At 49.3% G+C, this 23,855-nt stretch overlaps 2 protein-coding genes across 3 annotated transcripts; both read right to left on the bottom strand.

Moving 5' to 3' along the window:
- Positions 1-12,365: 12,365 nt before the first annotated feature.
- On the bottom strand, positions 12,366-13,185 carry LOC137895981 (uncharacterized; the record flags this gene model as incomplete). Its single annotated transcript, XM_068741510.1, has 1 exon — positions 12,366-13,185. A coding segment is annotated over one exon (660 nt), but the record flags the coding sequence as incomplete, so codon positions are not given.
- On the bottom strand, positions 13,182-17,753 carry cdc42ep3 (CDC42 effector protein (Rho GTPase binding) 3). 2 transcript variants are annotated; one of them, XM_068741310.1, is made up of 2 exons: positions 17,678-17,753; positions 13,182-14,414 (listed from the first exon to the last, which is right to left on the bottom strand). In XM_068741310.1, the coding sequence occupies exon 2, from the start codon at positions 14,242-14,244 to the stop codon at positions 13,195-13,197; it is 1,050 nt and encodes a 349-aa protein (XP_068597411.1). In that variant the 5' UTR covers positions 14,245-14,414; positions 17,678-17,753; the 3' UTR covers positions 13,182-13,194. The 2 variants fall into 2 exon arrangements, with proteins under 2 accessions (XP_068597411.1, XP_068597412.1); XM_068741311.1 differs by lacking the exon at positions 17,678-17,753 and adding an exon at positions 15,000-15,544.
- Positions 17,754-23,855: the final 6,102 nt, after the last annotated feature.

The raw sequence follows: 23,855 nt of genomic DNA, 5'->3' as shown, positions 1-23,855 counted from the left end.
CCGGCCTGCCTTCGAGACGGGGAAAACGTAAAGGAGGACGCTGGAACGAGGGAGGGGAAGCACCTATATACGCCCCCCCCCTCCCCAATCAGTGGTAAATGGGCCACAGGTGCTCCCTCCCACACCTGCCTGCCCAATTAACCCCAATCATCCAGTTACATTAACAATATCTTCTTTCAACGGGAATGGGCTGAGAGGGAGGGAGAGGCGGTACCGAGCCATAAGCATGTGCGCAAGTGACATCATCTGTTTACAAGAAACTCACTGGGATGGGGAGTGCGCGAGGGAGGCTGAAAGGGAATGGATGGGAGAAATGTTTGTAAACAACTGGGGGGGTGAGGGGTAGCGATTTTGGTAAAGAGGGGGGTTATTGAGAGGGTGAACAAATGCGTGGATGACGGTGACGGGAGAGCGATCGGGATCACCTTTGAGTACATGGGCAGGGAGTACAAGCTGGTGAATGTGTACGCGCCGAATGAGGAGAAAGTGAGGAGAGGCTTTTTTGAGAGACTGGGAGGGATGTGTGGAGAGAATTGTATGATTGTGGGTGATTTTAATGTGTGGAGGGGGAGACTGGATGCGTGTGCGAGTGTGGACTTCAGGAGTGATTCCACGAGAGGCGTGCTGAATGAAGTGATGAGAGTGAATGATCTGGTTGATGTGTGGAGGGAGAGGAACCCGAAGGGGAGGGAGTTTTCGAGGGCACAGGTGGTGCAAGGTGGGTTGAGGCAGAGCAGGATAGACTTTGTACTGCGCACGAGGAGCATAGAAGGGGAAATAGGGAAAATTGAGTACAAAATGAATGCACTGAGCGATCACATGGTGTTGGGTTTTAGCTTGGGGCGGGGACGTGAGAGTAGAGGGGGAGGAGTCTGGTGTATGAATGGAATGATGTTGAAGGATGAAAAGTATAAGGAGCGTGTGAGAGGATGTATACGATTGAGAAAGGGTGAGGTCATGTATGAGGAGGACATAGGGAGGTGGTGGGAGAGACTGAAGGGGGAGATTAAGAAGCTCAGTATAGGATATAGCAGGAATAAGAATAGGCTAGAGTATAGAAGCCAAATGCGTGATGGAATGCGTTTCCTGTGTTGTGCACTGTGTGGCGCTGTGCCAGAAAGTAAGGCAGGGCCAATCGGGCGGTACACAGGTATTGACCCGGAAGGGCATGCAGGTTTTGACCGCTTTGGCGGGATTGTTTTACCCAGATGCGCGTGTTTTATTGAGTGTAATTTTGTTGTATTTTGTAATAAATGAAGTTTGGAACCTCAGGAGACCTGTCTTTGGGAGACAGCCAGGGATGATCGTTACGTGGAAACGACAGAACCCAACTTGACCCACAAGAGCAAGCACTTTGGCAACGGAGGCAAGGAAAAACTGCCCTTTAACAGGCAGAAACCTTGGACAGAACCTAAGCTCATGGGGACGGCCATCTGTCTGACTGGCTGTGTTGAGAGAGAGAATGGGAGGTCAGAGGAGAGTCTCCACAAGGACTCATCTGTAGTCAGTCCGGTATCAGTGCCCTGGCGACTTGTTCAGGGTGCACCCCGCCTCTCACCCATAGCCAGCTGTCCTAGGCGCTGCAACACCTATGACCTGCAAGCCGGGGAAGCGGGGGCACACGCCACAAACGTCTCATCAGGACTTGGATGGCCCTTTGGAGCTCTTGGACCTGCGAAAGAGGCCACAAACAGACCGAATGACCCGAACAAATGGGTTCGGTCTCCTTCTCTTCTCCAGACATCTGATCAGGGTGTCGATGACGATCTTATAAATTCCCGTCCTCTTCCCCATCATGTTCATGCAAACTGTCAAATGGTTGCCCATCAGTTTGCATAACTTCTTAAGGACACGTCTGGCGAGCTTCTCGACCTGCTTCGTGTCCATCTCCAGAGTGATGGACGACTCCTGGATACTGGAGACAAGCACACTCGTCATCATGTCCTTGATCTCCATCATGTCCGTTACAGGAATGCTCTTGCCCTGGAAGATCCTTGAGAGAAGCACCGTGACGATCCAGCGACACTGCTTCTCCAAGCCTTCCGGCGACGATGCAGTTCGGACATTGCTCCTGTCTTCTGGACCACAGACCCTTGCTGTGGTGAGATCTTCCACCTCCTCAGGTACCAAAGGCACCCCCCCTTCCATGATGGCAGGGGCCTCTGGTATCTCTGAAGGAATTTCCTTCTCGCCTTCTGTGGGTTCACTGGCGATCTTGTCCTTGTTCTCGTAATGTTTTTGGATCGCCAGGACAGCTTTATCGACGGCATTGTTGATGGTAGATTCTGAAGGGATCAGATCTCCCATCATGGAGTCCTCAGGCTCAGATCCTTCCGGAGAGACGAGGTCCTTCGCTGCCGACTCTTCCTCTTTCTTCCAGCAAAGAAATTTGCGACTCTTCTGAGCAAATCTCTGCAGGAGCTTTCTGAAGTGCCGCATGATGGAGACCTGCGTGCCGCTGGGACCTTCTGCTGCCTCCTGCCCGCTGTTTGCAGCTTCTTTGGGGCTGCTGCTTAAGCTCTTCATCACTTCTTTGGACACCAGACGTGATATCTCGTATGGAGTCAATATCTCAACCACCTCTGGAACGCCCATTGTTGAGGCCAGGACCGGTGGGAGGACTTCATCCAGCGCTTCTTGGACTTCCTCTAAATCAACAAGGCTGGTCCCTGACCTTTGTGATGTCATTGTGATTTTATCACACATTTTTGGAGCTTGTTCCAGAACTGTTTGATACACTGAGTCAGCCACGACTTTATATCAGAGCCCATATCCAGAAGACGTCCTTCAGTCTTCTTATCACCGGTCCCTGACTGCAGATGTAGCAGGTGTCGGGCCGGTTGACCACTGCTGCCAGTTTAGAATATTTATTTGGGGAAGGATTGGAGGGATTGTGTCTGCAAATATTCAAAAGAATGAGACAGAGACAAAGGTTATTCTGGCGTCTTGGCTCTCTGCTCATCGACTCACTTTTACTTATGTAATTATACATAAAACATACAATTTTCAATCGTAAGGATTTTTACATCCAGGTCTCATACCTGTCAACCAGTATGTTTTTGCCGTACAAAGTACGTTTTTTATGCATTTTAAGACGTGGACGGCGTAGAAGAAAATCTGTACCGAGAAACACAAATTTGTAAGTGATGGGTACTGTAGCGTCCGTCAGGCGCTGAAATAAGGACGAGATGTTCTCGCAGCAAGCGTTTTATTACGGTAAATCGGTCACTGTCGGCCGTAACCCGGCCGCTAACAGAACCCTCCTCGCAGGACTCACACACACACACACACCCCTCCTCCATGGATGCCTTCACTGACTCTTTGCAGAGTAGGAATTACGAACACTGTCAGAACGTGAACCGTTACAGCACCGTCCGGTATGCACCGAATAGCAAGAAACGGCAAATCGAACGAGTTTGCCGCGCTAGCCTCCATTCCGTATTCCTACTGTCCGCATGCGTGTGCCGCCTCGGTATTTCAAATTGCATCATTCCGATCACTGAACAGAGCGGAAGCACAGTACAACGTGGTTTTAAACTATTTTTTGGATACAATCAAGTCGCGATGTCCAAACCTGAATTAAGTTAAATGGAAGAGGCAAACATCACAGAGTGGGAGCAAATGTTAGGACGATACGAGGGATTGATACAAGCTTCGAATTAAGGTGTGGAATATTCGCTTTGTTTTGCTTGCAAAAAAGACGTGAAAATAGCTGCCTCCGGTTTCTATGATTTAAATACGCATTTTGATACAAAGAGCCACGCCAAAAACGTAGACGTCTCAAACTATCGATCAATGGATGCTCATTTTGCTCCTTTACATAATTTATTAAGCATGTACTTCGTGTGTATAGAAGAATAGAACAAAACAAGTGTAAAATATCAAATGTTAAACTGTATCATAATGTCCAACTATGCACATAAATAAACGCATTTTGAAAAAAAATATGGTGTACGATTATTTTTTATTTTGTAAGGCCATGGAGGTTGACAGGTATGAGGTCTGACAAACAGTCACGAATTCTTAACTAAACAATCCAATCCTCTTACACATTAATACACTGATTGTTTGACTAACGTTTGGTTTGTTACCTCTAAATGTCAATTTGACATTGTCAATGCAAGTCTGGCCCTAGACTTCACTTTTATATATTTAACCAATTTATATACAGTGGTACCTCTACTTACGAATTTAATCCGTTCTGGGAGTAGCTTCGTAACGTGAAAACTTCGTAAGTAGAGACGCATTTTGAATGTAAATGCACTAATCCGTTCCAAGCCCCGCAAAAGTATGATATTTTTTTAAAATATTAATCTACCTGTTAGCTGTTACTTTTTGTCCTCTTTGTTTACTGGTCCTTTGCGGTGTTTTCTGCCTCGCGTTTCTTGAAAAACTGATCCAATGACGTCTGCTTTTGCCGGCTTTTGACAATCCGTCGGAAATGTGCGAGGCAGACGTCATCATAATGAGCAATAGCCCGACTTGTCAACACTTTTTCCGGGTGACACGAGGGGGACACGAATAGCATGCTGGGATACACGCATACGCAACGGGTTGCCAGGCAGATTTTAGGCGATAGCCAATGGCAGAGCAGCTACGAGCAGCTATTTTTGACTTCGTATCCTGAAACGCCTTCGTAACGAGAGGCAATATTTTCCCATTCAGATACTTCGTAACCTGAAACTTTCGGATGTAGAGACATTCGTAAGCTGAGGTACTACTGTATCTAAATAAAACTACATTTATTAACCAAACCAACAATATAAAGGACGAAGGAAATAAGTACATTATATCGTGAGCTGAAATAGCTAAATAATCACAAGATTAATTTAATCAAAGGCTACCAAACTAGCGTGAAACATTAGCATGTTTAAGCTAGCGGGTACAGTCCTCTCTGGGCATGTTACTAATGGCTAACAACTAGCACGAGGTATTAGCTTGTTTAAGCAAAATTAAAACTTGTATTTCGACAACAAAACAGACTCGACCATTAACCATGACGTATTACCAACGGCGGTACATGCTGTGGGCTTCATCTGAGCTCATTTGTGATGTTTGTGGAACTCAACAAACCTGCAAATATTCAACAGAATGAGACGGAGACAGAGGCTATTCCGGCGTCTTGCCTCTGCTCGTCGCCTGACCGGAAGCACGAAACCAGCGCCCCAAAACCTCACCTCACAAACCGGAGCCTCCATCTTGTGGTGACGGATAGGTGCTGCACCTTAAACCCCACCACCAAATATCTGCAGTTCGAATTGTTAAACAAAAACAAAAGTATGTGACCACACTTAGTGGGCGTCACACGGACCATCCCACTCTTTGTCTGTCAGTTTCCCCAGAAATCCTTTTAGGGCTCCAGCAAGAGTCCGGAGAGCACTTCTGTTGACAAAAGCAGACATTCTGCCCAAAAATCTTGTTCTCTGATTGACTTTTTTGATCACCTTAGTTGCCATACTATCACCAGACAGGTATTTGTCAAGAACACAGCCCAAATAGGTAACCTCTTCTCTGCTCGAGATTACTGTATTATCGACTGTGACCTTGAAATCATTAACATTTATCTCACGTAGAGAGTGTTTAGACCCAAAAAGAATAGATTTGGTTTTACCAAGATGTAGTGACAGTTTGTTATCCGTAAGCCAAGTACGGATTCTGGTGACCTCAGAGCTGAGAGCTTCCTCAACCTGCACTTTGTCCTCTCCCAAAATCAGGAGTGCTGAGTCATCAGCAAACAGGAACAATTTGCAGTTACAGGCAGCATTCATGTCGTTAATGTATAGGAGGAACAGTAACGGCCCTAGAATGCTGCCTTGAGGAACCCCACAGCTCACCGGGAGGGACGAGGACAAGGTTCCGTGTATGTCCACCATTTGTTCTCGTCCCTCAAGGTACGATTTCATCCAGTTTGTTGATGTGCTATCAAAACCAATCGCCCTTAGTTTATTCAATAGGATTGAATGGTTAACGGTGCCAAAGGCCTTCTGGAGGTCCAGCATGACCATGCCGCAGTATTTGCCCGAGTCTACTTCACGCTTGATGTAGTCGGTCAGATGTATGAGACATGTGTCAGTGGAGTGGGATGTTCTGAAGCCCGATTGGAATTCAAAGAGCAGGTTATGCTCGGCGAGGTAGCGATTGATTTGCTCCTGGATTATTCTCTCCATAACCTAAACCTTAACCTAACCATAACCATAACTCATCGTGTCGTGTGCTCAGGACTCATGTCGTGTGTTCAGGTCTCATCGTGGCGTGTGTTCACGTCTCATCATGTCGTGTGTTCAGGTCTTATGTCGTGTGTTCAGGTCTCATGTCGTGTGTTCAGGTCTCATCTTGTCGTGTGTTCAGGTCTCATCGTGCCGTGTGTTCAGGTCTCATCGTGTCGTGTGTTCAGGTCTCATCATGTCGTGTGTTCAGGTCTCATCATGTCATGTGTTCAGGTCTCATCATGTCGTGTGTTCAGGTCTCATCATGTCGTGTGTTCAGGTCTCATGTCGTGTGTTCAGGTCTCATCATGTTGTGTCTTCAGGTCTCATCATGTCGTGTGTTCAGGACTCATCATGTTGTGTGTTCAGGTCTCATGTCGTGTGTTCAGGTCTCATCATGTCGTGTGTTCAGGTCTCATGTCGTGTGTTCAGGTCTCATCATGTCTTGCGTTCACGTCTCATCATGTTGTGTGTTCAGGTCTTATGTCGTGTGTTCAGGTCTCATGTCGTGTGTTCAGGTCTCGTCTTGTCATGTGTTCAGGTCTCATCGTGCCGTGCGTTCAGGTCTCGTCATGTCGTGTGTTCAGGTCTCATCATGTCGTGTGTTCAGGTCTCATCATGTCGTGTGTTCAGGTCTCATGTCGTGTGTTCAGGTCTCATCATGTTGTGTGTTCAGGTCTCATCATGTCGTGTGTTCAGGTCTCATGTCGTGTGTTCAGGTCTCATCATGTCGTGTGTTCAGGTCTCATGTCGTGTGTTCAGGTCTCATCATGTCGTGTGTTCAGGTCTCATCATGTCGTGTGTTCAGGTCTCATCGTGTCGTGTGTTCAGGTCTCATCATGTCGTGTGTTCAGGTCTCATCATGTCGTGTGTTCAGGTCTCATCATGTCGTGTGTTCAGGTCTCATCATGTCGTGTGTTCAGGTCTCATCATGTCGTGTGTTCAGGTCTCATGTCGTGTGTTCAGGTCTCATCATGTTGTGTCTTCAGGTCTCATCATGTCGTGTGTTCAGGACTCATCATGTTGTGTGTTCAGGTCTCATGTCGTGTGTTCAGGTCTCATCATGTCGTGTGTTCAGGTCTCATGTCGTGTGTTCAGGTCTCATCATGTCTTGCGTTCACGTCTCATCATGTTGTGTGTTCAGGTCTTATGTCGTGTGTTCAGGTCTCATGTCGTGTGTTCAGGTCTCGTCTTGTCGTGTGTTCAGGTCTCATCGTGCCGTGCGTTCAGGTCTCGTCATGTCGTGTGTTCAGGTCTCATCATGTCGTGTGTTCAGGTCTCATCATGTCGTGTGTTCAGGTCTCATGTCGTGTGTTCAGGTCTCATCATGTTGTGTGTTCAGGTCTCATCATGTCGTGTGTTCAGGTCTCATCATGTCGTGTGTTCAGGTCTCATGTCGTGTGTTCAGGTCTCATCATGTCGTGTGTTCAGGTCTCATCGTGTCGTGTGTTCAGGTCTCATCATGTTGTGTGTTCAGGTCTCATGTCGTGTGTTCAGGTCTCATGTCGTGTGTTCAGGTCTCATCATGTCGTGTGTTCAGGACTCATCATGTCGTGTGTTCAGGTCTCATGTCGTGTGTTCAGGTCTCATCATGTCGTGTGTTCAGGTCTCATGTCGTGTGTTCAGGTCTCATCATGTCGTGTGTTCAGGTCTCATCATGTCGTGTGTTCAGGTCTCATCATGTTGTGTGTTCAGGTCTCATCATGTCGTGTGTTCAGGTCTCATGTCGTGTGTTCAGGTCTCATCATGTCGTGTGTTCAGGTCTCATCATGTCGTGTGTTCAGGTCTCATCATGTCGTGTGTTCAGGTCTCATGTTGTGTCTTCAGGTCTCATCATGTCGTGTGTTCAGGTCTCATCATGTCGTGTGTTCAGGAACCTGTTTGGAGTTAAACCAACAATGAGAAGTTAAAATGTAGAAAAGAGGAGAATAAACATCTTCTAATGTTGAACATGCAAAGTGAGACTTTAGGGGAGAAAGGAGGAAATTATTGAGGGCGAGAAGAAAAAAGTAACTTAAAGTAATATGTAACTAGTTACTTTTGGCAGGGAGGAATAAGTAAAGTAATGTAATTACTTTTTTCAGCAAGTAATTAGTAATAAGTAATATATTACTGATCTTGAGTAACTTGCTCAACACAGCTCGGGCTCCCAATTAAATAACAGCCTTCCAATTTGTTACAGGAGAAATGATGAATAACATTTCTAAGAAAAGCCACCCCCATTCTCAGATCTTGCCCTCAGGCCCGGTCTGAGGTTCTGCTTGCGCCGTAAATGTAAAGCAGGTGGAGACGGTCGGGGGTTTATCCAGGTGCTCATGCCCTTGCTGCCTCCATCGAGGGCAGCCAGCACGGAAGCAACATATGAAAGATTCCCAGTCCTCTGCTGAGGTCCAGATGGGAGGGGCTCCTTCACCAACCTGTGAGCAGATCAGGAAGGACGGCAAGGCAGGCTGGGTCTGAGCGATGCTTCCTTTGGGCCAAAGCTTATTCACCTGAGCTCAGGAAACCAAGGAGCCTGATCTGCTGGGGGGGGGGGGGGGGGGGCGTACTCCACCCTTGAAGCAACAGCTGTTCATCTTGGCTGCTGCTGCTGTGTGCGCTAGTTCTAACCTATGGGGAGCAATATATTGGTTCTGATGCCCTCAAGCACCCAAAGTTCATGTTTCCTGTCATTCTGTGGTCTCTGTATTATTTTGTAGGCATGATTGTCTGCCCCACCCGGATTGCCATCACCTCTAGGGCATTGACTCGGTTCGGTTCACATACTTCCCTTTGTATACACGTATGTAGCATGTATGAGGCGATGTAGCAGTCCCAGCCCATTTGACTTCTTCCTGTGTGGGGAAGCTTTTCGGGTGTCTTGTCGGGGATGGAACGGTTGTGGTCATGCAGCCCTTCAGCTGGGCTTCCAAATGAAGTGTTTTCAGATGCAGAATCAAAGTAGAGGAGTAGAGGGTCGTGGTAGACAAATCCCAGAATGCATTGCAAACAGAGACAGGGTAATTAAAATATGGCTGCAGTTCTGGTAAAAGAAGCCCGTAATTGGTATTGTCACAGACCAAGGCAGGTAAAAACCCAATTGCACAACAGAAGAGGATAAATCCAATAACTGAGCTTTATTATCAGAAACCGGGTAGTCAGTCCAAAACAGCAGACAAATCCAGATGGGGGGCAGGCAGTGAGACCGAGGTCACCAACCGGGTGGTCAGAACGAACAGGACGGTTCCAAAGGAAGACAATCCCAGTTAGAATCCACTTAGCAGGCTGTTGCTGCCAAGTTTACAGTTTTAACTTGTTTATTTATAATTTTATTAAGATTTTTTAAATTGTTACAATACAATAGTTTTAAAAACTCAGTCTAATGTATTTGAAATATCAACCAAATGTGTCGATTTTATTTATTTATACAAATTCTATTGTTTGCATTTTTTGAAATAAAAGCATTTTAAGTTATTTTTTCTGCCTTTTTTGTATCGAAAATATAACGAACCGAACCTAAATGAAATTTTAGTGTACCGTTCCAGCCCTAGAGCCGAGTATATGTAGTGTCAGGGCTGATGAGAGACGAGGAGCACAGGTGACCGGAATGAGCTGAGACAGGAGAAGTTAGTGCATGGACAAGCCGAGGCCCGCCTCCAGCTGGGACAGGGTTAGGTGCAAAAAATAATTCATATGAATATCTCATTAATGTAAATATAAATGAATACGTGATTAGATCATACCAATACCAATAGCAGGAATAGGCTTATACAACTAGAGTTATTTTGTGACCATTGGAAGTGACCATTTTGTGACCATTGAAAATCCAATCAAGTAGCTATAGCACATGGAATTCCCCAAGGGTCAGTTCTCGGACCACTTCTGTTTAGCTTATGCTGCCTTTGGGTCAAATTATCCAGGACTCAAATGCTAACTATCATACCTATGCTAATGACGCACAGATCTACCTGGCACTGTCCCCAGGGGACTACAATCCAATTCATGTCTAAAACAGACCAAGAGAAGTAGACTCGACGACTGTCATGGTCTTCTGACTGGACTCTCCCATAAGAGCATTAAACAGCTCGAGTGTTGACCAGAACAAAGGGATCTGAACATATCGTTCCAGTTCTGAAGTCTTTACACCGGCTCCCAGTCAGGTTTTGTTTCTGGTCTATCAGGCATTAAATGGTTTAGGCCCAACAGTAATGACATGTTAACTGAACATAAACCCAGCAGAGCTCTGAGATCGATCGACTCAGGTCAGATAGTTGAGCCCAGAGGTAAAACGGCGAAATGGTGATTCACCGCGAGGCTTCCCGGTGACTTTGAACGCAGGTTAAAAACGTACCTTTTTACATGCTGGTGGGTGAATTCTTAAACGTAATATTTTATTCATCCTTTTATTATAAATTACTATTTTTACACTACTCATTTTGTATCTTTTGTTGCTGGTTTTGCTCTAATTTTCTAGATTCTTTTTTCCAACTTTATTTGTTCTTAATTGTAACTCTAGTTTTCTGTAAAGCACATCGAGCTCCAGCCGTGTATGAAATGCACGATACAAATACAAATGAATGATGAATGAATAAACCGACGACTCATCCACTTTTGAGTGTTGGGCGTCATGTGTGCGCTGACGATGTCGCCAGTGGAGCGAGGAGGTGGGGTTAGAAAGGCGCCTTGGACCCGCTCCAGAGGTGGGGTTAGAAAGGCGCCTTGGACCCGCTCCAGAGGTGGGGTTAGAAAGGCGCCTTGGACCCGCTCCAGATTGAACATTTTCCTCCTCGACTGGCTTCAACATATTTTGGAGAAACCAGTTGGCTGTTATTTGTAATTTTGTAAACTACTAAACAAACAAATACCTCCTCCCCCACCTCATGCAGGAGAGATTCCAAATCCAGTTCCACCAGTTTAACCGCTCAATGGTTTTAGAAGTGTGACACTTATTGATCACAAAAGAGGTTCAAATAAGCTGATAAATATGACTGGGAGTGGGACATTGTTCTGTCTGGGAGTCTGTGGGGGTCACGGCGAGATGCTGGGACCCCCGTCACCTGTCCACACCTGACAGGCCTCTTTAAAGGACCAGTGCAGAGCGAACTGGTTGCTCTCACACCAAAACGTCTTTCTGTACTTCGCCTGCAGTGCTGAGGGGAACATGGGAGCAGTTTAACATCCGTTGAGTACTGGATCTTTATATTTCCTTGTATTCTGTGTCCAACAGCTCCCGACAAACACCTGAATGTGTTACCCAACATGTTTCATGTTCAAAGGGGTTTGCTTGCGGTCTGTCAAGAAGAAGGCTGCCATGGGTTCGACGACGGAACTCTGCAGGCGCGGGGACGGGAACCATCTCCACGGCAACGGTCTCAGATCGGTACCGCCACACTCCCAGCACTAACGCTGCACCTTCCTTCCACCTTCGTCTAGGGAACTGTTCCAGTCTCCTCTCACATCTTCTGCTTTACGGACTTTCTTAGGCCTCTGAGGAATTCTGCTCGATAATAAAAGTGAAATTAGATGAATAAAATGATCAGAATTGATTCTGGATGTTAGGACTTTAGTCTTCTGGAGGTGACTTACCCTTACTGTGACTTTGTCTCCTAGACTCCCTTCACTTAATCTGTTGGGGGGGGGGGTCTGCATTCCACAGGCCCGTCCTCTCCTCATGCAAGCAGATGGAGCCGGCGCCTGGTTGGGCAGAGGAGGGCTGCTGACGCTCCCACAGCATGGCAGGAACGCGGAATGCCAGGAATGTCAGACGGGAGAGAGGGAATCCGTTCTGCTGGCCTTCCTGTGGGATTGGACCGCTGACCTCCAGCATTAGTCCTCCCCTCATCCTCTCCATTCTGGAATGAACCCTCTCGGGTGCTTCCTCGTGCTCGTAGGACTGTGCGATTTGCAGCGGCTTGCGTCGGATTGTCGGATATGATTAACGTTTGCTTTGCTAAGTAGCATGACATAATTATTAGTGTCACCTTCCTCTTGAAGCTGCAGTGAAAAACAACAATCACTGTCATCATCGATGAAGCATTCATGGACTATCTTATTAAAAGATTGTGCTTTTTAACAAGTAGCGCTTGAAATAAAGACTGAGCGATGCGTTCAGAGGTCGAGGGTGAGAGAGAGAGCACTAGAGAGAGTGCTGGAGAGAGAGAGACATTACCCACAAGAAGCCGAAAGACAAAATCCATTTATTTGTTCTTAGGATGTAAAAACACAAATAAGTAGCGTTCGGTTGTTTGAAATGACAAAATGAGAATGTCTCGTTAAAAACGCTTCAAGTCTCAGAAGTTCAACAATTCCCAGAGAAACAAAGACTGTAATAATCCATCCATCATGTGTGTGGTGGGAACATCAGGAACATCAGGAACATCGGCAACATCGGGAACATCAGGAACATCAGAAACATCGGGAACATCGGGAACATCAGGAACATCGGGAACATCGGGGACATCAGGAACATCAGGAACATCGGAAACATCGGGAACATCAGGAACATCAGGAACATCGGGAACATCGGGAACATCAGGAACATCAGAAACATCAGGATCTCAGACACGCATCTGGGACTCCTGCTGGGGCTCCTGCTGGGGCTCCTGCTGGGGCTCCTGCTGGGGCTCCTGCTGGGGCTCCTGCTGGGGCTCCTGCTTGGGCTCCTGCTTGGGCTCCTGCTGGGGCTCTTGCTGGGGCTCCTGCTGGGGTTCCTGCTGGGCCTCTTGCTGGGGCTCCTGCTTGGGCTCCTGCTGGGGCTCCTGCTGGGCCTCTTGCTGGGGCTCCTGCTGGGGCTCCTGCTGGGCCTCTTGCTGGGGCTCCTGCTTGGGCTCCTGCTGGGGCTCTTGCTGGGCCTCTCGCTGGGGCTCCTGCTGGGGCTCCTGCTGGGGCTCCTGCTGGGGCTCCTGCTTGGGCTCCTGCTGGGGCTCCTGCTGGGCCTCTTGCTGGGGCTCCTGCTTGGGCTCCTGCTGGGGCTCTTGCTGGGGCTCCTGCTGGGGCTCCTGCTCGCAGCTCAAGGCCAGCTCTTCACTGCGGTTTTATCCATGATGTTGAGCACCTCATCCAGGATGGATGGACCCAGATCAAGTTCAAGGGAGAGGAATGACCCCGTAATCTGGGCAAGGGAATCCTGGCATCTGCTCTTCTCTTTGGAAAAGCTAGCCTGAAAATGACAGCTGCGTCCCTCCTGCACCCCCTGGTCCCGGTCCCGGTCCACCCACTCTCCACTGCACATGGCGAGCTGCCGCTTGAACCCTACGGCCAGCTCTCCGTTTAAGAGTCCGTGACCTCTGAGAGGCCTGCTGCTGCAGCTATTGTTGCGTAAGGGACCTTTACCATTCCAGCTGTTCCAGCTGTCACTGCTGCTGTTGCTTGTCAGGCTTCCGTTGGTTTCCATGGCACCCTTGTTGTGACCATTGACGCAGTAGGACAATGGCTCGTCCAACCTGGCTTCACATTTGTACATTTTGTTGGCTTTTGAAATGGCTCTGGGATTGGACATGTCTGTGCTCTCCAGCAAATCCAGGAGGACGTCTGGCCTTGACTGAAGATCTGCTGAGGATGAAGGCTCACCGCTGAAGACATCCATGGAGTGCAACAGCAGGATGTCTACCTCCTCTGGGCCGGCAGCTTTCATGTGAGCTGTGGCCCTGGTGATGTCCGCCATGGGTTCTGGCGGCATGGAGAACACCGACGAGGGCATCAGGGGGAGCGTCAGGGCCTGGCAGCCACCAATAGTTGGGAGGGAAATGGCATTTTTGAGCACTGGAGACGGGGTCTCAACAAGCGAAGCGTCACCAGCGCTGTCGGCTCTCAGGAAGTCACTTTGGATGTCGTAATGAGGGAGGACGTCTCCCTTTCCAGGAAGGAGTTCATACCTCCCTTGAAGAAAAGACATATCACCGAAGGCATCGCCCTCCCCGCCTTTGCCAATGTGGATAGTGTGGCGAAAGTCCCCCAGTGGTGGACTGATCATGTCTGGGGACAGAATATCTCTGAGGCGACATTTCTTTCCCTTTTTGCTGCTGGTGGCTTTCAGGTAGATCGGAGCTTTCGCTGGCATCACTGTGTCTGTGGAAGAGATCTCAGGTGCCCCGGACAGAGACGCCGAGGAACTCTGTTACATCCTCCAAAAAATGGGCCTTCAGGACGCAAAAATGTTCTCAGTAATTGCAGCATTGATCGCGAAAAAGGATTCCAATAAGGAGCAGGGATGATCAAACGTCCACGTTCCTGAAATCAGAGACAAATAGGTCAGGAATGTTCTTCAGGAATGTTCTTCAGGAATGTTCTTCTAAAGTGAAACAAGCACAGATACATTTTCTGGAGAATAGTTCAATAGATATCTGCCGACCAGCACAAGTCCAGACTCTGGATCTGGAAGAGCAAAAGACCCTTATTCTCAGAACACGACCGCTGGGTTGGGAGTTCAGAGGAAGAGAGAGAGAGCGAGAGAGGTAGAGAGAGAGAGAGTAAGAGAGAGAGAGAGATAGAAAGACAGCGAGAGAGAGCAAGAGAGAGAGAGGTAGCGAGCTAGAGAGAGAGAGACAGCGAGAGAGAGCAAGAGAGAGAGGGAGAAAGAGAGTAAGAGAGAGAGAGAAAGAGAGCAAGAGAGCGCTAGCGAGAGAGTACTAGAAAGAGAGCATGAGAGAGAAAGAGAGAGCGCTAGAGAGAGAGAGAGAGAGAGAGAGAGCTAGAAAGAGAGAGAGAGAGAGAGAGAGTGAGAGAGCGCTCTAGAGGGAAGGAGAGAGTGCTAGAGAGAGAGAGAGAGTGCTGTGCAGCAGTGAGGCTCGCTTGCCCATTTATAGACATATTTACTTGCGAGTGAAGCAGCAGCGACTGTCAGAGCGTCTGCTACACATTCCATCTGCAGCCCACCGACAGAAACCAACGGGGGCAGAGAGACATCCAACAGAAACCAATGGGAGCAGAGACATCCGACAAAAACCAACGGGAGCAGAGAGACATCCGACAGAAACCAACAGGAGCAAAGAAACATCCAACAGAAACCAACGGGAGCAGAGAGACATCCAACAGAAACCAACGGGAGCAGAGAGACATCCAACAGAAACCAACAGGAGCAGAGAGACATCCGACAGAAACCAACGGGAGCAGAGAGACATCCGACAGAAACCAACGGGAGCAGAGAGACATCCAACAGAAACCAACAGGAGCAGAGAGACATCTGACAGAAACCAACGGGAGCAGAGAGACATCCGACAGAAACCAACAGTCACTCAATAGAAAGCCTCATGCAGCCTCATCTGACCTCATTTAACCTCATATGACCTCATCTAACCTCATCTGACCTCTATGACCTCTATGACCTCATATGACCTCACGCAGCCCCCTGGGCCTCGGTGTTAACTGTGTAGGACGTGAAATACAAAGATCTTCTCCGTAACCCTCATAGAAACTGCAGGGCTATTTAAGCCATGGCAAACAGAGATGCAGAACACGGCTAGCATGTTGAAAGCTAGCATGGCTAGCATGGCACTAACAGGCTGCTACGCTAAGCGTCTATAGCAAGTTGCAGTTACAAGCACATTTAGTACCCATCAAACACACATAGATAGGAATGAATCATTATTGTCTGTATCCCTCCGGCAGTCTTCTCCAACGACAGCTGCAGAATTAGGACGGACTCTACGCTATCTACGCTAGCTGGAATGAGACGCTATAGAGCCGACTGTCCTACCCCAGGCTCCGCCCCACCACTACGTTCACTGCAGTACATTCTGTACAGCGACGTCAAATACTCTGACCAACCAGCCAACCGACCAGCCAACCGACCAGCCAACCGACCAGCCAACCAACCAGCCAACCAACCAGCCAACCGACCAGCCAACCAACCAGCCCACCAACCAGCCAACCGACCAGCCAACCGACCAGCCAACCGACCAGCCAACCAACCAGCCAACCGACCAGCCAATCGACCAGCCAACCGACCAGCCAACCGACCAGCCAACCAACCAGCCCACCAACCAGCCAACCAACCAACCAACCAGCCAGCCAATAGACCAGCCAACCGACCAGCCAACCGACCAGCCAACCGACCAGCCAACCGACCAGCCCACCAACCAGCCAACCAACCAGCCAACCGACCAGCCAACCGACCAGCCCACCAACCAGCCAACCAACCAACCAACCAGCCAGCCAATCGACCAGCCAACCGACCAGCCAACCAACCAGCCAACCGACCAGCCAACCGACCAGCCGACCGACATGGGCGTATGATTTATTCCGCTTAAGTAAGTCCAGATGGACTGAGTCACTGAGCAGAGCTCAGGACCTCCGTGTTGATCCTCGTGACTTTGCAGGCCGGTAATAGTTCATGACCTTCTGGTCTCCAGGCCAGACCTGCAGCCCCCTTTGGGAGAGGGGCGAGCACGGTCAGCCTTGATGGCACCTTCCTTCCTAAAGTCGTTGCCTGGGCAGCGGTCCAAGCATAGCAAGGGAAACGGCGTCGCTGGGTCAGAGCTCTCTGGCTAGCAGCGCTCCGGAGCGCCCCCCGCCTTTAAAGGGGATCGTTGCGTCATCGTTTCACGCTTGGATGAGGGACTGAGGTGATGAAAGTTGGACTGTGGGGGGCAGATGGTATCTAGTAACTAAACTAAAACTGCCCCCGATCGGCCTGGGTATTTCTGAACGTACGCGTAATATAAATGGGCCGGTACATTCTGAGAGGCGGAGCCTGGACACGTGCTCGCCCCCCTCAAAGCACTCTATGATGAGAGCAGCTGTTCAGAAGGCGCCTCCATGTGACTTTCCCCATCTTTAAAATAGAACTGTGCATCTGTGCACGTTCCTCCTGGAGGGGTGACTGTGCTGGCATTTAGCTGTGCTAAGCTAAACTGTAACGGTTGCTATAACATCTGCAGTGGGCGGAGCCATCTTCCACTCCTCCCGCCGCCTCTTCAAAGATACTCCCAGTGAAAGTTATTCCACATTCCAAACTGTACTTCTAACGTCTAAGCACGGCTCTGACTTCTGTCACCCCCCCGAATAGCAGCGAGACCCCCTCTGTGGGACGGTTATAAAAAGCAAATGCCACAGAGGGCAATGGCCGCCCCAAAGAATCCACTGGAAACTCAATTACAGGCAAAGGCCCGGTTTTTCTGGGCCTGGCAGGGTGGAGTATTTATTCTTGCTCATTCCCCTCGAGATACCCGCAATCATCACCGGCACTCGCCAGAGTTATCCTTGGCAGAGAGGAGCAGGAAACGGGAATGTCCACAGATAAAACGCCGTCCTCCCAGAGTCTGGGCAGAAACTCCTCCGTAGAGGAGAGCCGGGCGGATCCGAGGAGCTCAGGGGCGCATGCCGCCGGCGAGGACCGGCACACTGACGGCGTCTGCCGTGGAGAACGTGTTGCTGAAGCATGTCTTCCAGTCCCGGCTCCAGGCCCGGCTCCAGGCCCGGCTCCAGGCCCGGCTCCAGGCCCGGCTCCTGGAACCGCTCAGTGTGAAATGAAACATGCTGCTGGTCCCACCCACCTCAGATACGATGATGAGGAGGTGCTGCTCCTTCCTCGCGGGTTCTTCCGTTGCCCTCCTGAAGGCTCTGTTAGCGCTCAGGCATGTCGCCACTGCTCTGCCCCCGGTGTCTGCTGGACAGCTGGTTCTCAGTTCTGATCCCATTCTGAAGCCAGTCACTCCGCCCCTTCTCTCTCTCTCTCTCTCTCTCTCTCTCTCTCTCCCTCCCCTGGAGCTATAGAAATACAATTTAATTGAATTTACTCTGTGGATCATAGTTGTCATGAATCTCTATTAAGTCACAATGACAAATAACAATTGGCAAAAGCAAAAAAATAAAAATAAATCAATAAAAGCAAAGTCATGTTTGTATTGAAACATCCGTCCGTCCGTCCGTCCGTCCATTTGTGGGTCCCGGGAGACGCTGGAGCCTTTCCCGGCTCGTCGTGGGCGAGAGGCGGAGCCACCCCAAACACACTTTGCTTTGAAGTTGTTTCAGTTCTATTTGCATCTTGTCCTGGTGAACAGACAGGAGACAACCCGATTGGGTGGGGACGATGCTGCGCCTGTCCTCGTGTGATCCATTGGTGTGATCTGTGTTTCTCTTTGATCTTCAACATGGTTCAGGCCTGTCTTCATTCTCTAAAGCCTTTTATATTACATTCTCTGATCACTTGGTGTTTTTGTTACACACAACTGAGGACCGCCTGATGGGGTATTCCTGCGGTACATTAACGGGGCCTATGTTGAAGTAGGGTTTAGTTACTCATGCTCAAACACACAGTTAAATAACGGGGCGTGTTTGAGCATTTATTTGACTGTATAATGATTCTCATGACTTCGCCTGCATCTCATTTCCTGGTCCCGTGGGCCTGGAGCCTATCACAGCTGAGAATGGGTGGGAGGCGGGGTTCATCTTGGACCAGTCACCGGGACACACAAGCCTTCACACTGACAGACACGGCCCTAGCCATTTTGGTGCCCTAGGCGAGATTATGATTTTGCAACCCCCCCCCCCCCCCCCCCCCATACACGGCAAACATTATATATATAAAACATTAATAACAGCCATATGACGGACCTTAAAAGTTTAATTATTCTTCAAAACAACTAGCACACGCTATACAATACAAATAATAAAATAAAATAAATAAACAGAAATAAAACAGGGTTACTGTTCAGATTAAGAGGAAATTAAAAGTCCTGACAGCTTCCACACAAACAATGCAAAACAGATACAGAGCAAATAATTTTGCATTATAGCTTACATTTAAAATGTTACACGTCTGGACTTCCTTGCGGCAAAGGCATCGATGGTATCATCAAATGATACCTGTCTTGAAAGCTCATGATTTATGCTTATTAAAGCAAGTCCATTGAGACGCTCTTGTGACATCGTGGATCTCAGGTAAGTTTTTATAAGCTTTAGTTTGGAGAAGCTCCTCTCTGCAGCAGCAACCGTCACGGTCTAGCTGAGGTGCGCACTGATAGATCGCCCCCTCCCCCCCCTCTCCTTGGATGGTCAAGGCATTGTGTTTCAGGTCATACCAAGAATGACAAACAACGGGGGGGGGGGGGGGGGGGGGGGTTGTTTTTTATTTTTTTCTGTATTTGTTTGTTTTTTATTTTCTAGGCAGAGCATGAGGAAAGGGCGCCCGTTGGGGCTATGAATTATAACTATTGTTAGTTTAATTTAATTTAATTAAAAAAAATTTTTTTTTCTCATTTATATTATCCTGACCAAGTCAAGTTGGGTTCTGTCTTTCCTTGAGACAACTTCCTGTTGTGATCTGTGCTACAGAAATAAAACTGAGTTGAACTGAACGCCCTGCGTTGGCATTATAGGCTGACAGAAATCACCAGCTCGTGTCTAAATAAACAAACACGGGTTGGTTCGACGGAATAAGACGCCCCCGTTAATCACGGCAGGTCCAAGGCTGATAACAGTCACGGTTCCAGCGGGACGCTCTGGACCGAAGAACAGGTAGGCCTTGATAGAGAAAGCTAATAGATGTGTACTATTATACTACTACACATGAATAGTTTATATCTTTAACACAAAATAAGTTGCTATTGATGAGACAGAAGACTGTCGGTCCCTTTATGACCTCTATGTGAGCTCCTTGCCTTGAACTCACTGACTGCTGAGTCATGCTGTAATAATACTAGTGATGAATACAATCCAGAGAGAGTATTCATCACTAGTATTCATGCTGTAATAATACTAGTGATGAATACAATCCAGAGAGAGTATTCATCACTAGTATTCATGCTGTAATAATACTAGTGATGAATACAATCCAGAGAGAGTATTCATCACTAGTATTCATGCTGTAATAATACTAGTGGTGAATACAATCCAGAGAGAGTATTCATCACTAGTATTCATGCTGTAATAATACTAGTGGTGAATACAATCCAGAGAGAGTATTCATCACTAGTAGTCATGCTGTAATAATACTAGTGATGAATACAATCCAGAGAGAGTATTCATCACTAGTATTCATGCTGTAATAATACTAGTGATGAATACAATCCAGAGAGAGTATTCATCACTAGTATTCATGCTGTAATAATACTAGTGATGAATACAATCCAGAGAGCGTATCCATCACTAGTATTCATGCTGTAATAATACTAGTGATGAATACAATCCAGAGAGAGTATCCATCACTAGTATTCATGCTGTAATAATACTAGTGATGAATACAATCCAGAGAGAGTATCCATCACTAGTATTCATGCTGTAATAATACTAGTGATGAATACAATCCAGAGAGAGTATTCATCACTAGTATTCATGCAGTAATAAAACAGAAAAAGACCCGGAACCTTTATTCCGCCGCCGGACGCCACACGGCGTGTTTTGAGGGTTGCACCAGTGTCGGCTGTCTCACCTGTCCCGTCGGAGTCCACGCCCGGAGACCGTGTGTCCATCCTGTGGTCTGAGGTAAAGGTAGTACTTTACAGTAGTACTAGTACTCGATGACGGGAGACTTTGTTTCGGGTTTTATCTCCACGGTTACCACTTTTAGCTAGCAACAAGACAGACATCTAAACAGCCCCCCCCCCCCCCCCCCCCGCGGAGGACGCGCTCGGTCAACCGGCCACTCTGAATACGGGATTAGAACGTTTCCACGGAGACGCTGATCAGCCATCGATTCTGTTTCCGTGAAGACGATCAGTTCTGCAGCAGACAGGAGTGAATCAATTGTGAATCCATGCCTGCTATAACAGCAGCGGACCACTAGATGTCCCCAGCAGGACCTTTAGTCGAGGCTTTGGGGATTGGAATCTTTATTCGGAAGCTTCCCAAGGCTTCATCCTTGGGGAGATGGGGACTCGCGTGGGGACATTCCCCTCCAGAACTCCGATGTTACCAGAGTTCTGAAGCAGGGGACAGACAGAGTTCTGAAGCAGGGGACAGACACAGTTCTGCAGCAGGGGACAGACAGAGAGTTCTGCAGCAGGGGACAGACAGAGAGTTCTGCAGCAGGGGACAGACAGAGTTCTGAAGCAGGGGACAGACAGAGAGTTCTGCAGCCGGGACAGACAGAGAGTTCTGCAGCAGGGGACAGACAGAGAGTTCTGCAGCAGGGGACATACAGAGTTCTGAAGCAGGGGACAGACAGAGTTCTGCAGCAGGGGACAGACAGAGTTCTGAAGCAGGGGACAGACAGAGTTCTGAAGCAGGGGACAGACACAGTTCTGAAGCAGGGGACAGACAGAGTTCTGCAGCAGGGGACAGACAGAGAGTTCTGCAGCAGGGGACATACAGAGTTCTGCAGCAGGGGACATACAGAGTTCTGCAGCAGGGGACAGACAGAGAGTTCTGCAGCAGGGGACAGACAGAGTTCTGAAGCAGGGGACAGACAGAGTTCTGAAGCAGGGGACAGACACAGTTCTGAAGCAGGGGACAGACAGAGTTCTGCAGCAGGGGACAGACAGAGAGTTCTGCAGCAGGGGACATACAGAGTTCTGCAGCAGGGGACATACAGAGTTCTGCAGCAGGGGACAGACAGAGAGTTCTGCAGCAGGGGACAGACAGAGTTCTGCAGCAGGGGACAGACAGAGTTCTGAAGCAGGGGACAGACAGAGTTCTGCAGCAGGGGACAGACAGAGAGTTCTGCAGCAGGGGACAGACAGAGAGTTCTGCAGCAGGGGACAGACAGAATTCTGAAGCAGGGGACAGACAGAGAGTTCTGCAGCCGGGACAGACAGAGAGTTCTGAAGCAGGGGACATACAGAGTTCTGAAGCAGGGGACATACAGAGTTCTGAAGCAGGGGACATACAGAGTTCTGAAGCAGGGGACAGACAGAGTTCTGAAGCAGGGGACAGACAGAGTTCTGCAGCAGGGGACAGACAGAGTCCCCACGCGAGTCCCCATCTCCCCAAGGATGAAGCCTTGGGAAGCTTCCGAATAAAGATTCCAATCTCCAAAGCCTCGACTAAAGGTCCTGCTGGGGACATCTAGTGGTCCGCTGCTGTTATAGCAGGCATGGATTTACAATTGATTCACTCCTGAACGACTCCGCCCAATAACTCTTCTTCATTTTCTGAATCTTCTTCTTCTTGTGCGAGTAATTCCTTCCTCACCGTCGTCATTCATGAGATCATGTGATCCTCATGTGATCCTCATGTGATCCTGTTGGCTTCATCAGGCCACGCCCTCCAGCTCTCACTGGATCGGTTCGCAGCCGCATGTGAAGCGGCCGGGATGAGAATCAGCACCTCCAAATCCGAGGCCATGGTTCTCAGTCGGAAAAGGGTGGAGTGCACCCTCCAGGTCGGGGAGGAGATCCTGCCCCAAGTGGAGGAGTTCAAGTACCTCGGGGTCTTGTTCACGAGTGAGGGAAGAATGGAGCGAGAGATCGACAGACGGATCGGTGCAGCGTCTGCAGTGATGCGGACTCTGCACAGATCCGTCATGGTGAAGAGAGAGCTGAGCCGAAAGGCGAAGCTCTCGATTTACCGGTCGATCTTCGTTCCTACCCTCACCTGCTGGTCGGTCTCCGTTCATACCCTCACCTGCCGGTCGATCTCCGTTCCTACCCTCACCTGGGGGTCGATCTCCGTTCCTACCCTCACCTGCTGGTCGGTCTCCGTTCCTACCCTCACCTGTCGGTCGATCTCCGTTCCTACCCTCACCTGGGGGTCGATCTCCGTTCCTACCCTCACCTGCCGGTCGATCTCCGTTCCTACCCTCACCTGTCGGTCGGTCTCCGTTCCTCCCCTCACCTGCCGGTCGGTCTCCGTTCATACCCTCACCTGCCGGTCGATCTCCGTTCCTACCCTCACCTGGGGGTCGATCTCCGTTCCTACCCTCACCTGTCGGTCGATCTCCGTTCCTACCCTCACCTGCCGGTCGATCTCCGTTCCTACCCTCACCTGCTGGTCGGTCTCCGTTCCTACCCTCACCTGGGGGTCGATCTCCGTTCCTACCCTCACCTGGGGGTCGATCTCCGTTCCTACCCTCACCTGCCGGTCGGTCTCCGTTCCTACCCTCACCTGTCGGTCGGTCTCCGTTCCTACCCTCACCTACGGTCACGAGCTTTGGGTAGTGACCGAAAGAACAAGATCGCGGGTACAAGCGGCTGAAATGAACTTCCTCCGTAGGGGGGCGGGGCTCTCCCTTAGAGATCGGGTGAGAAGCTCAGTCATCCGGGAGGAGCTCGGAGTAGAGCCGCTGCTCCTCCGCGTTGAGAGGAGCCAGATGAGGCGGCTCAGACACCTATTTAGGATGCCTCCTGGGTGCCTCTCTGTGGCCTCATACAGGTGGGACATGCCCTCACCTGTAGGGGACCACGGGGAAGACCCAGGACACACTGGAAGACTGTCTCTCGGCTGGCCTGGGAACGCCTCGGGATCTTCCCAGGAAGAGCTGGAAGACGTGGCCGGGGAGAGGGAAGTCTGGGCTTCCCTGCTTAGGCTGGTGTGGTTGAGGATGTAGATGGACCAGACAGCCCGAAGCAAAGCCCCCGGACCCCAGACTCCCGAAGCACCCCCCCCCACAAGATACCACGAGGGATGCGATCTAACCCTAACCCTAATTTCCTCTACAGCACCCTGGAATAGACTTTCCCTGGGAGGCTAAGAAACCTGACGCCCCTGTGTTTGAAGCACACCCTCCTGTCCCCCTTCTTGAGAAGGGAAAACCACCATCCTAGTCTGCCAATGCAGAAGCACCGTCCCATAATG

This window comes from Brachionichthys hirsutus, chromosome 7 (genome assembly GCF_040956055.1).
Source record: "Brachionichthys hirsutus isolate HB-005 chromosome 7, CSIRO-AGI_Bhir_v1, whole genome shotgun sequence".
In the NCBI taxonomy this organism is placed as follows: Eukaryota; Metazoa; Chordata; class Actinopteri; order Lophiiformes; family Brachionichthyidae; genus Brachionichthys; species Brachionichthys hirsutus.
The sequence above is the reverse complement of the archived record's forward strand: the minus strand, read 5'-3'. Positions and strand labels throughout refer to the sequence as shown.

Excerpts from the sequence above, each read along its gene's own strand:
- cdc42ep3 (XM_068741310.1), bottom strand. The coding sequence starts at position 14,244 with ATGCCAGCGAAAGCTCCGATCTACCTGAAAGCCACCAGCAGCAAAAAG.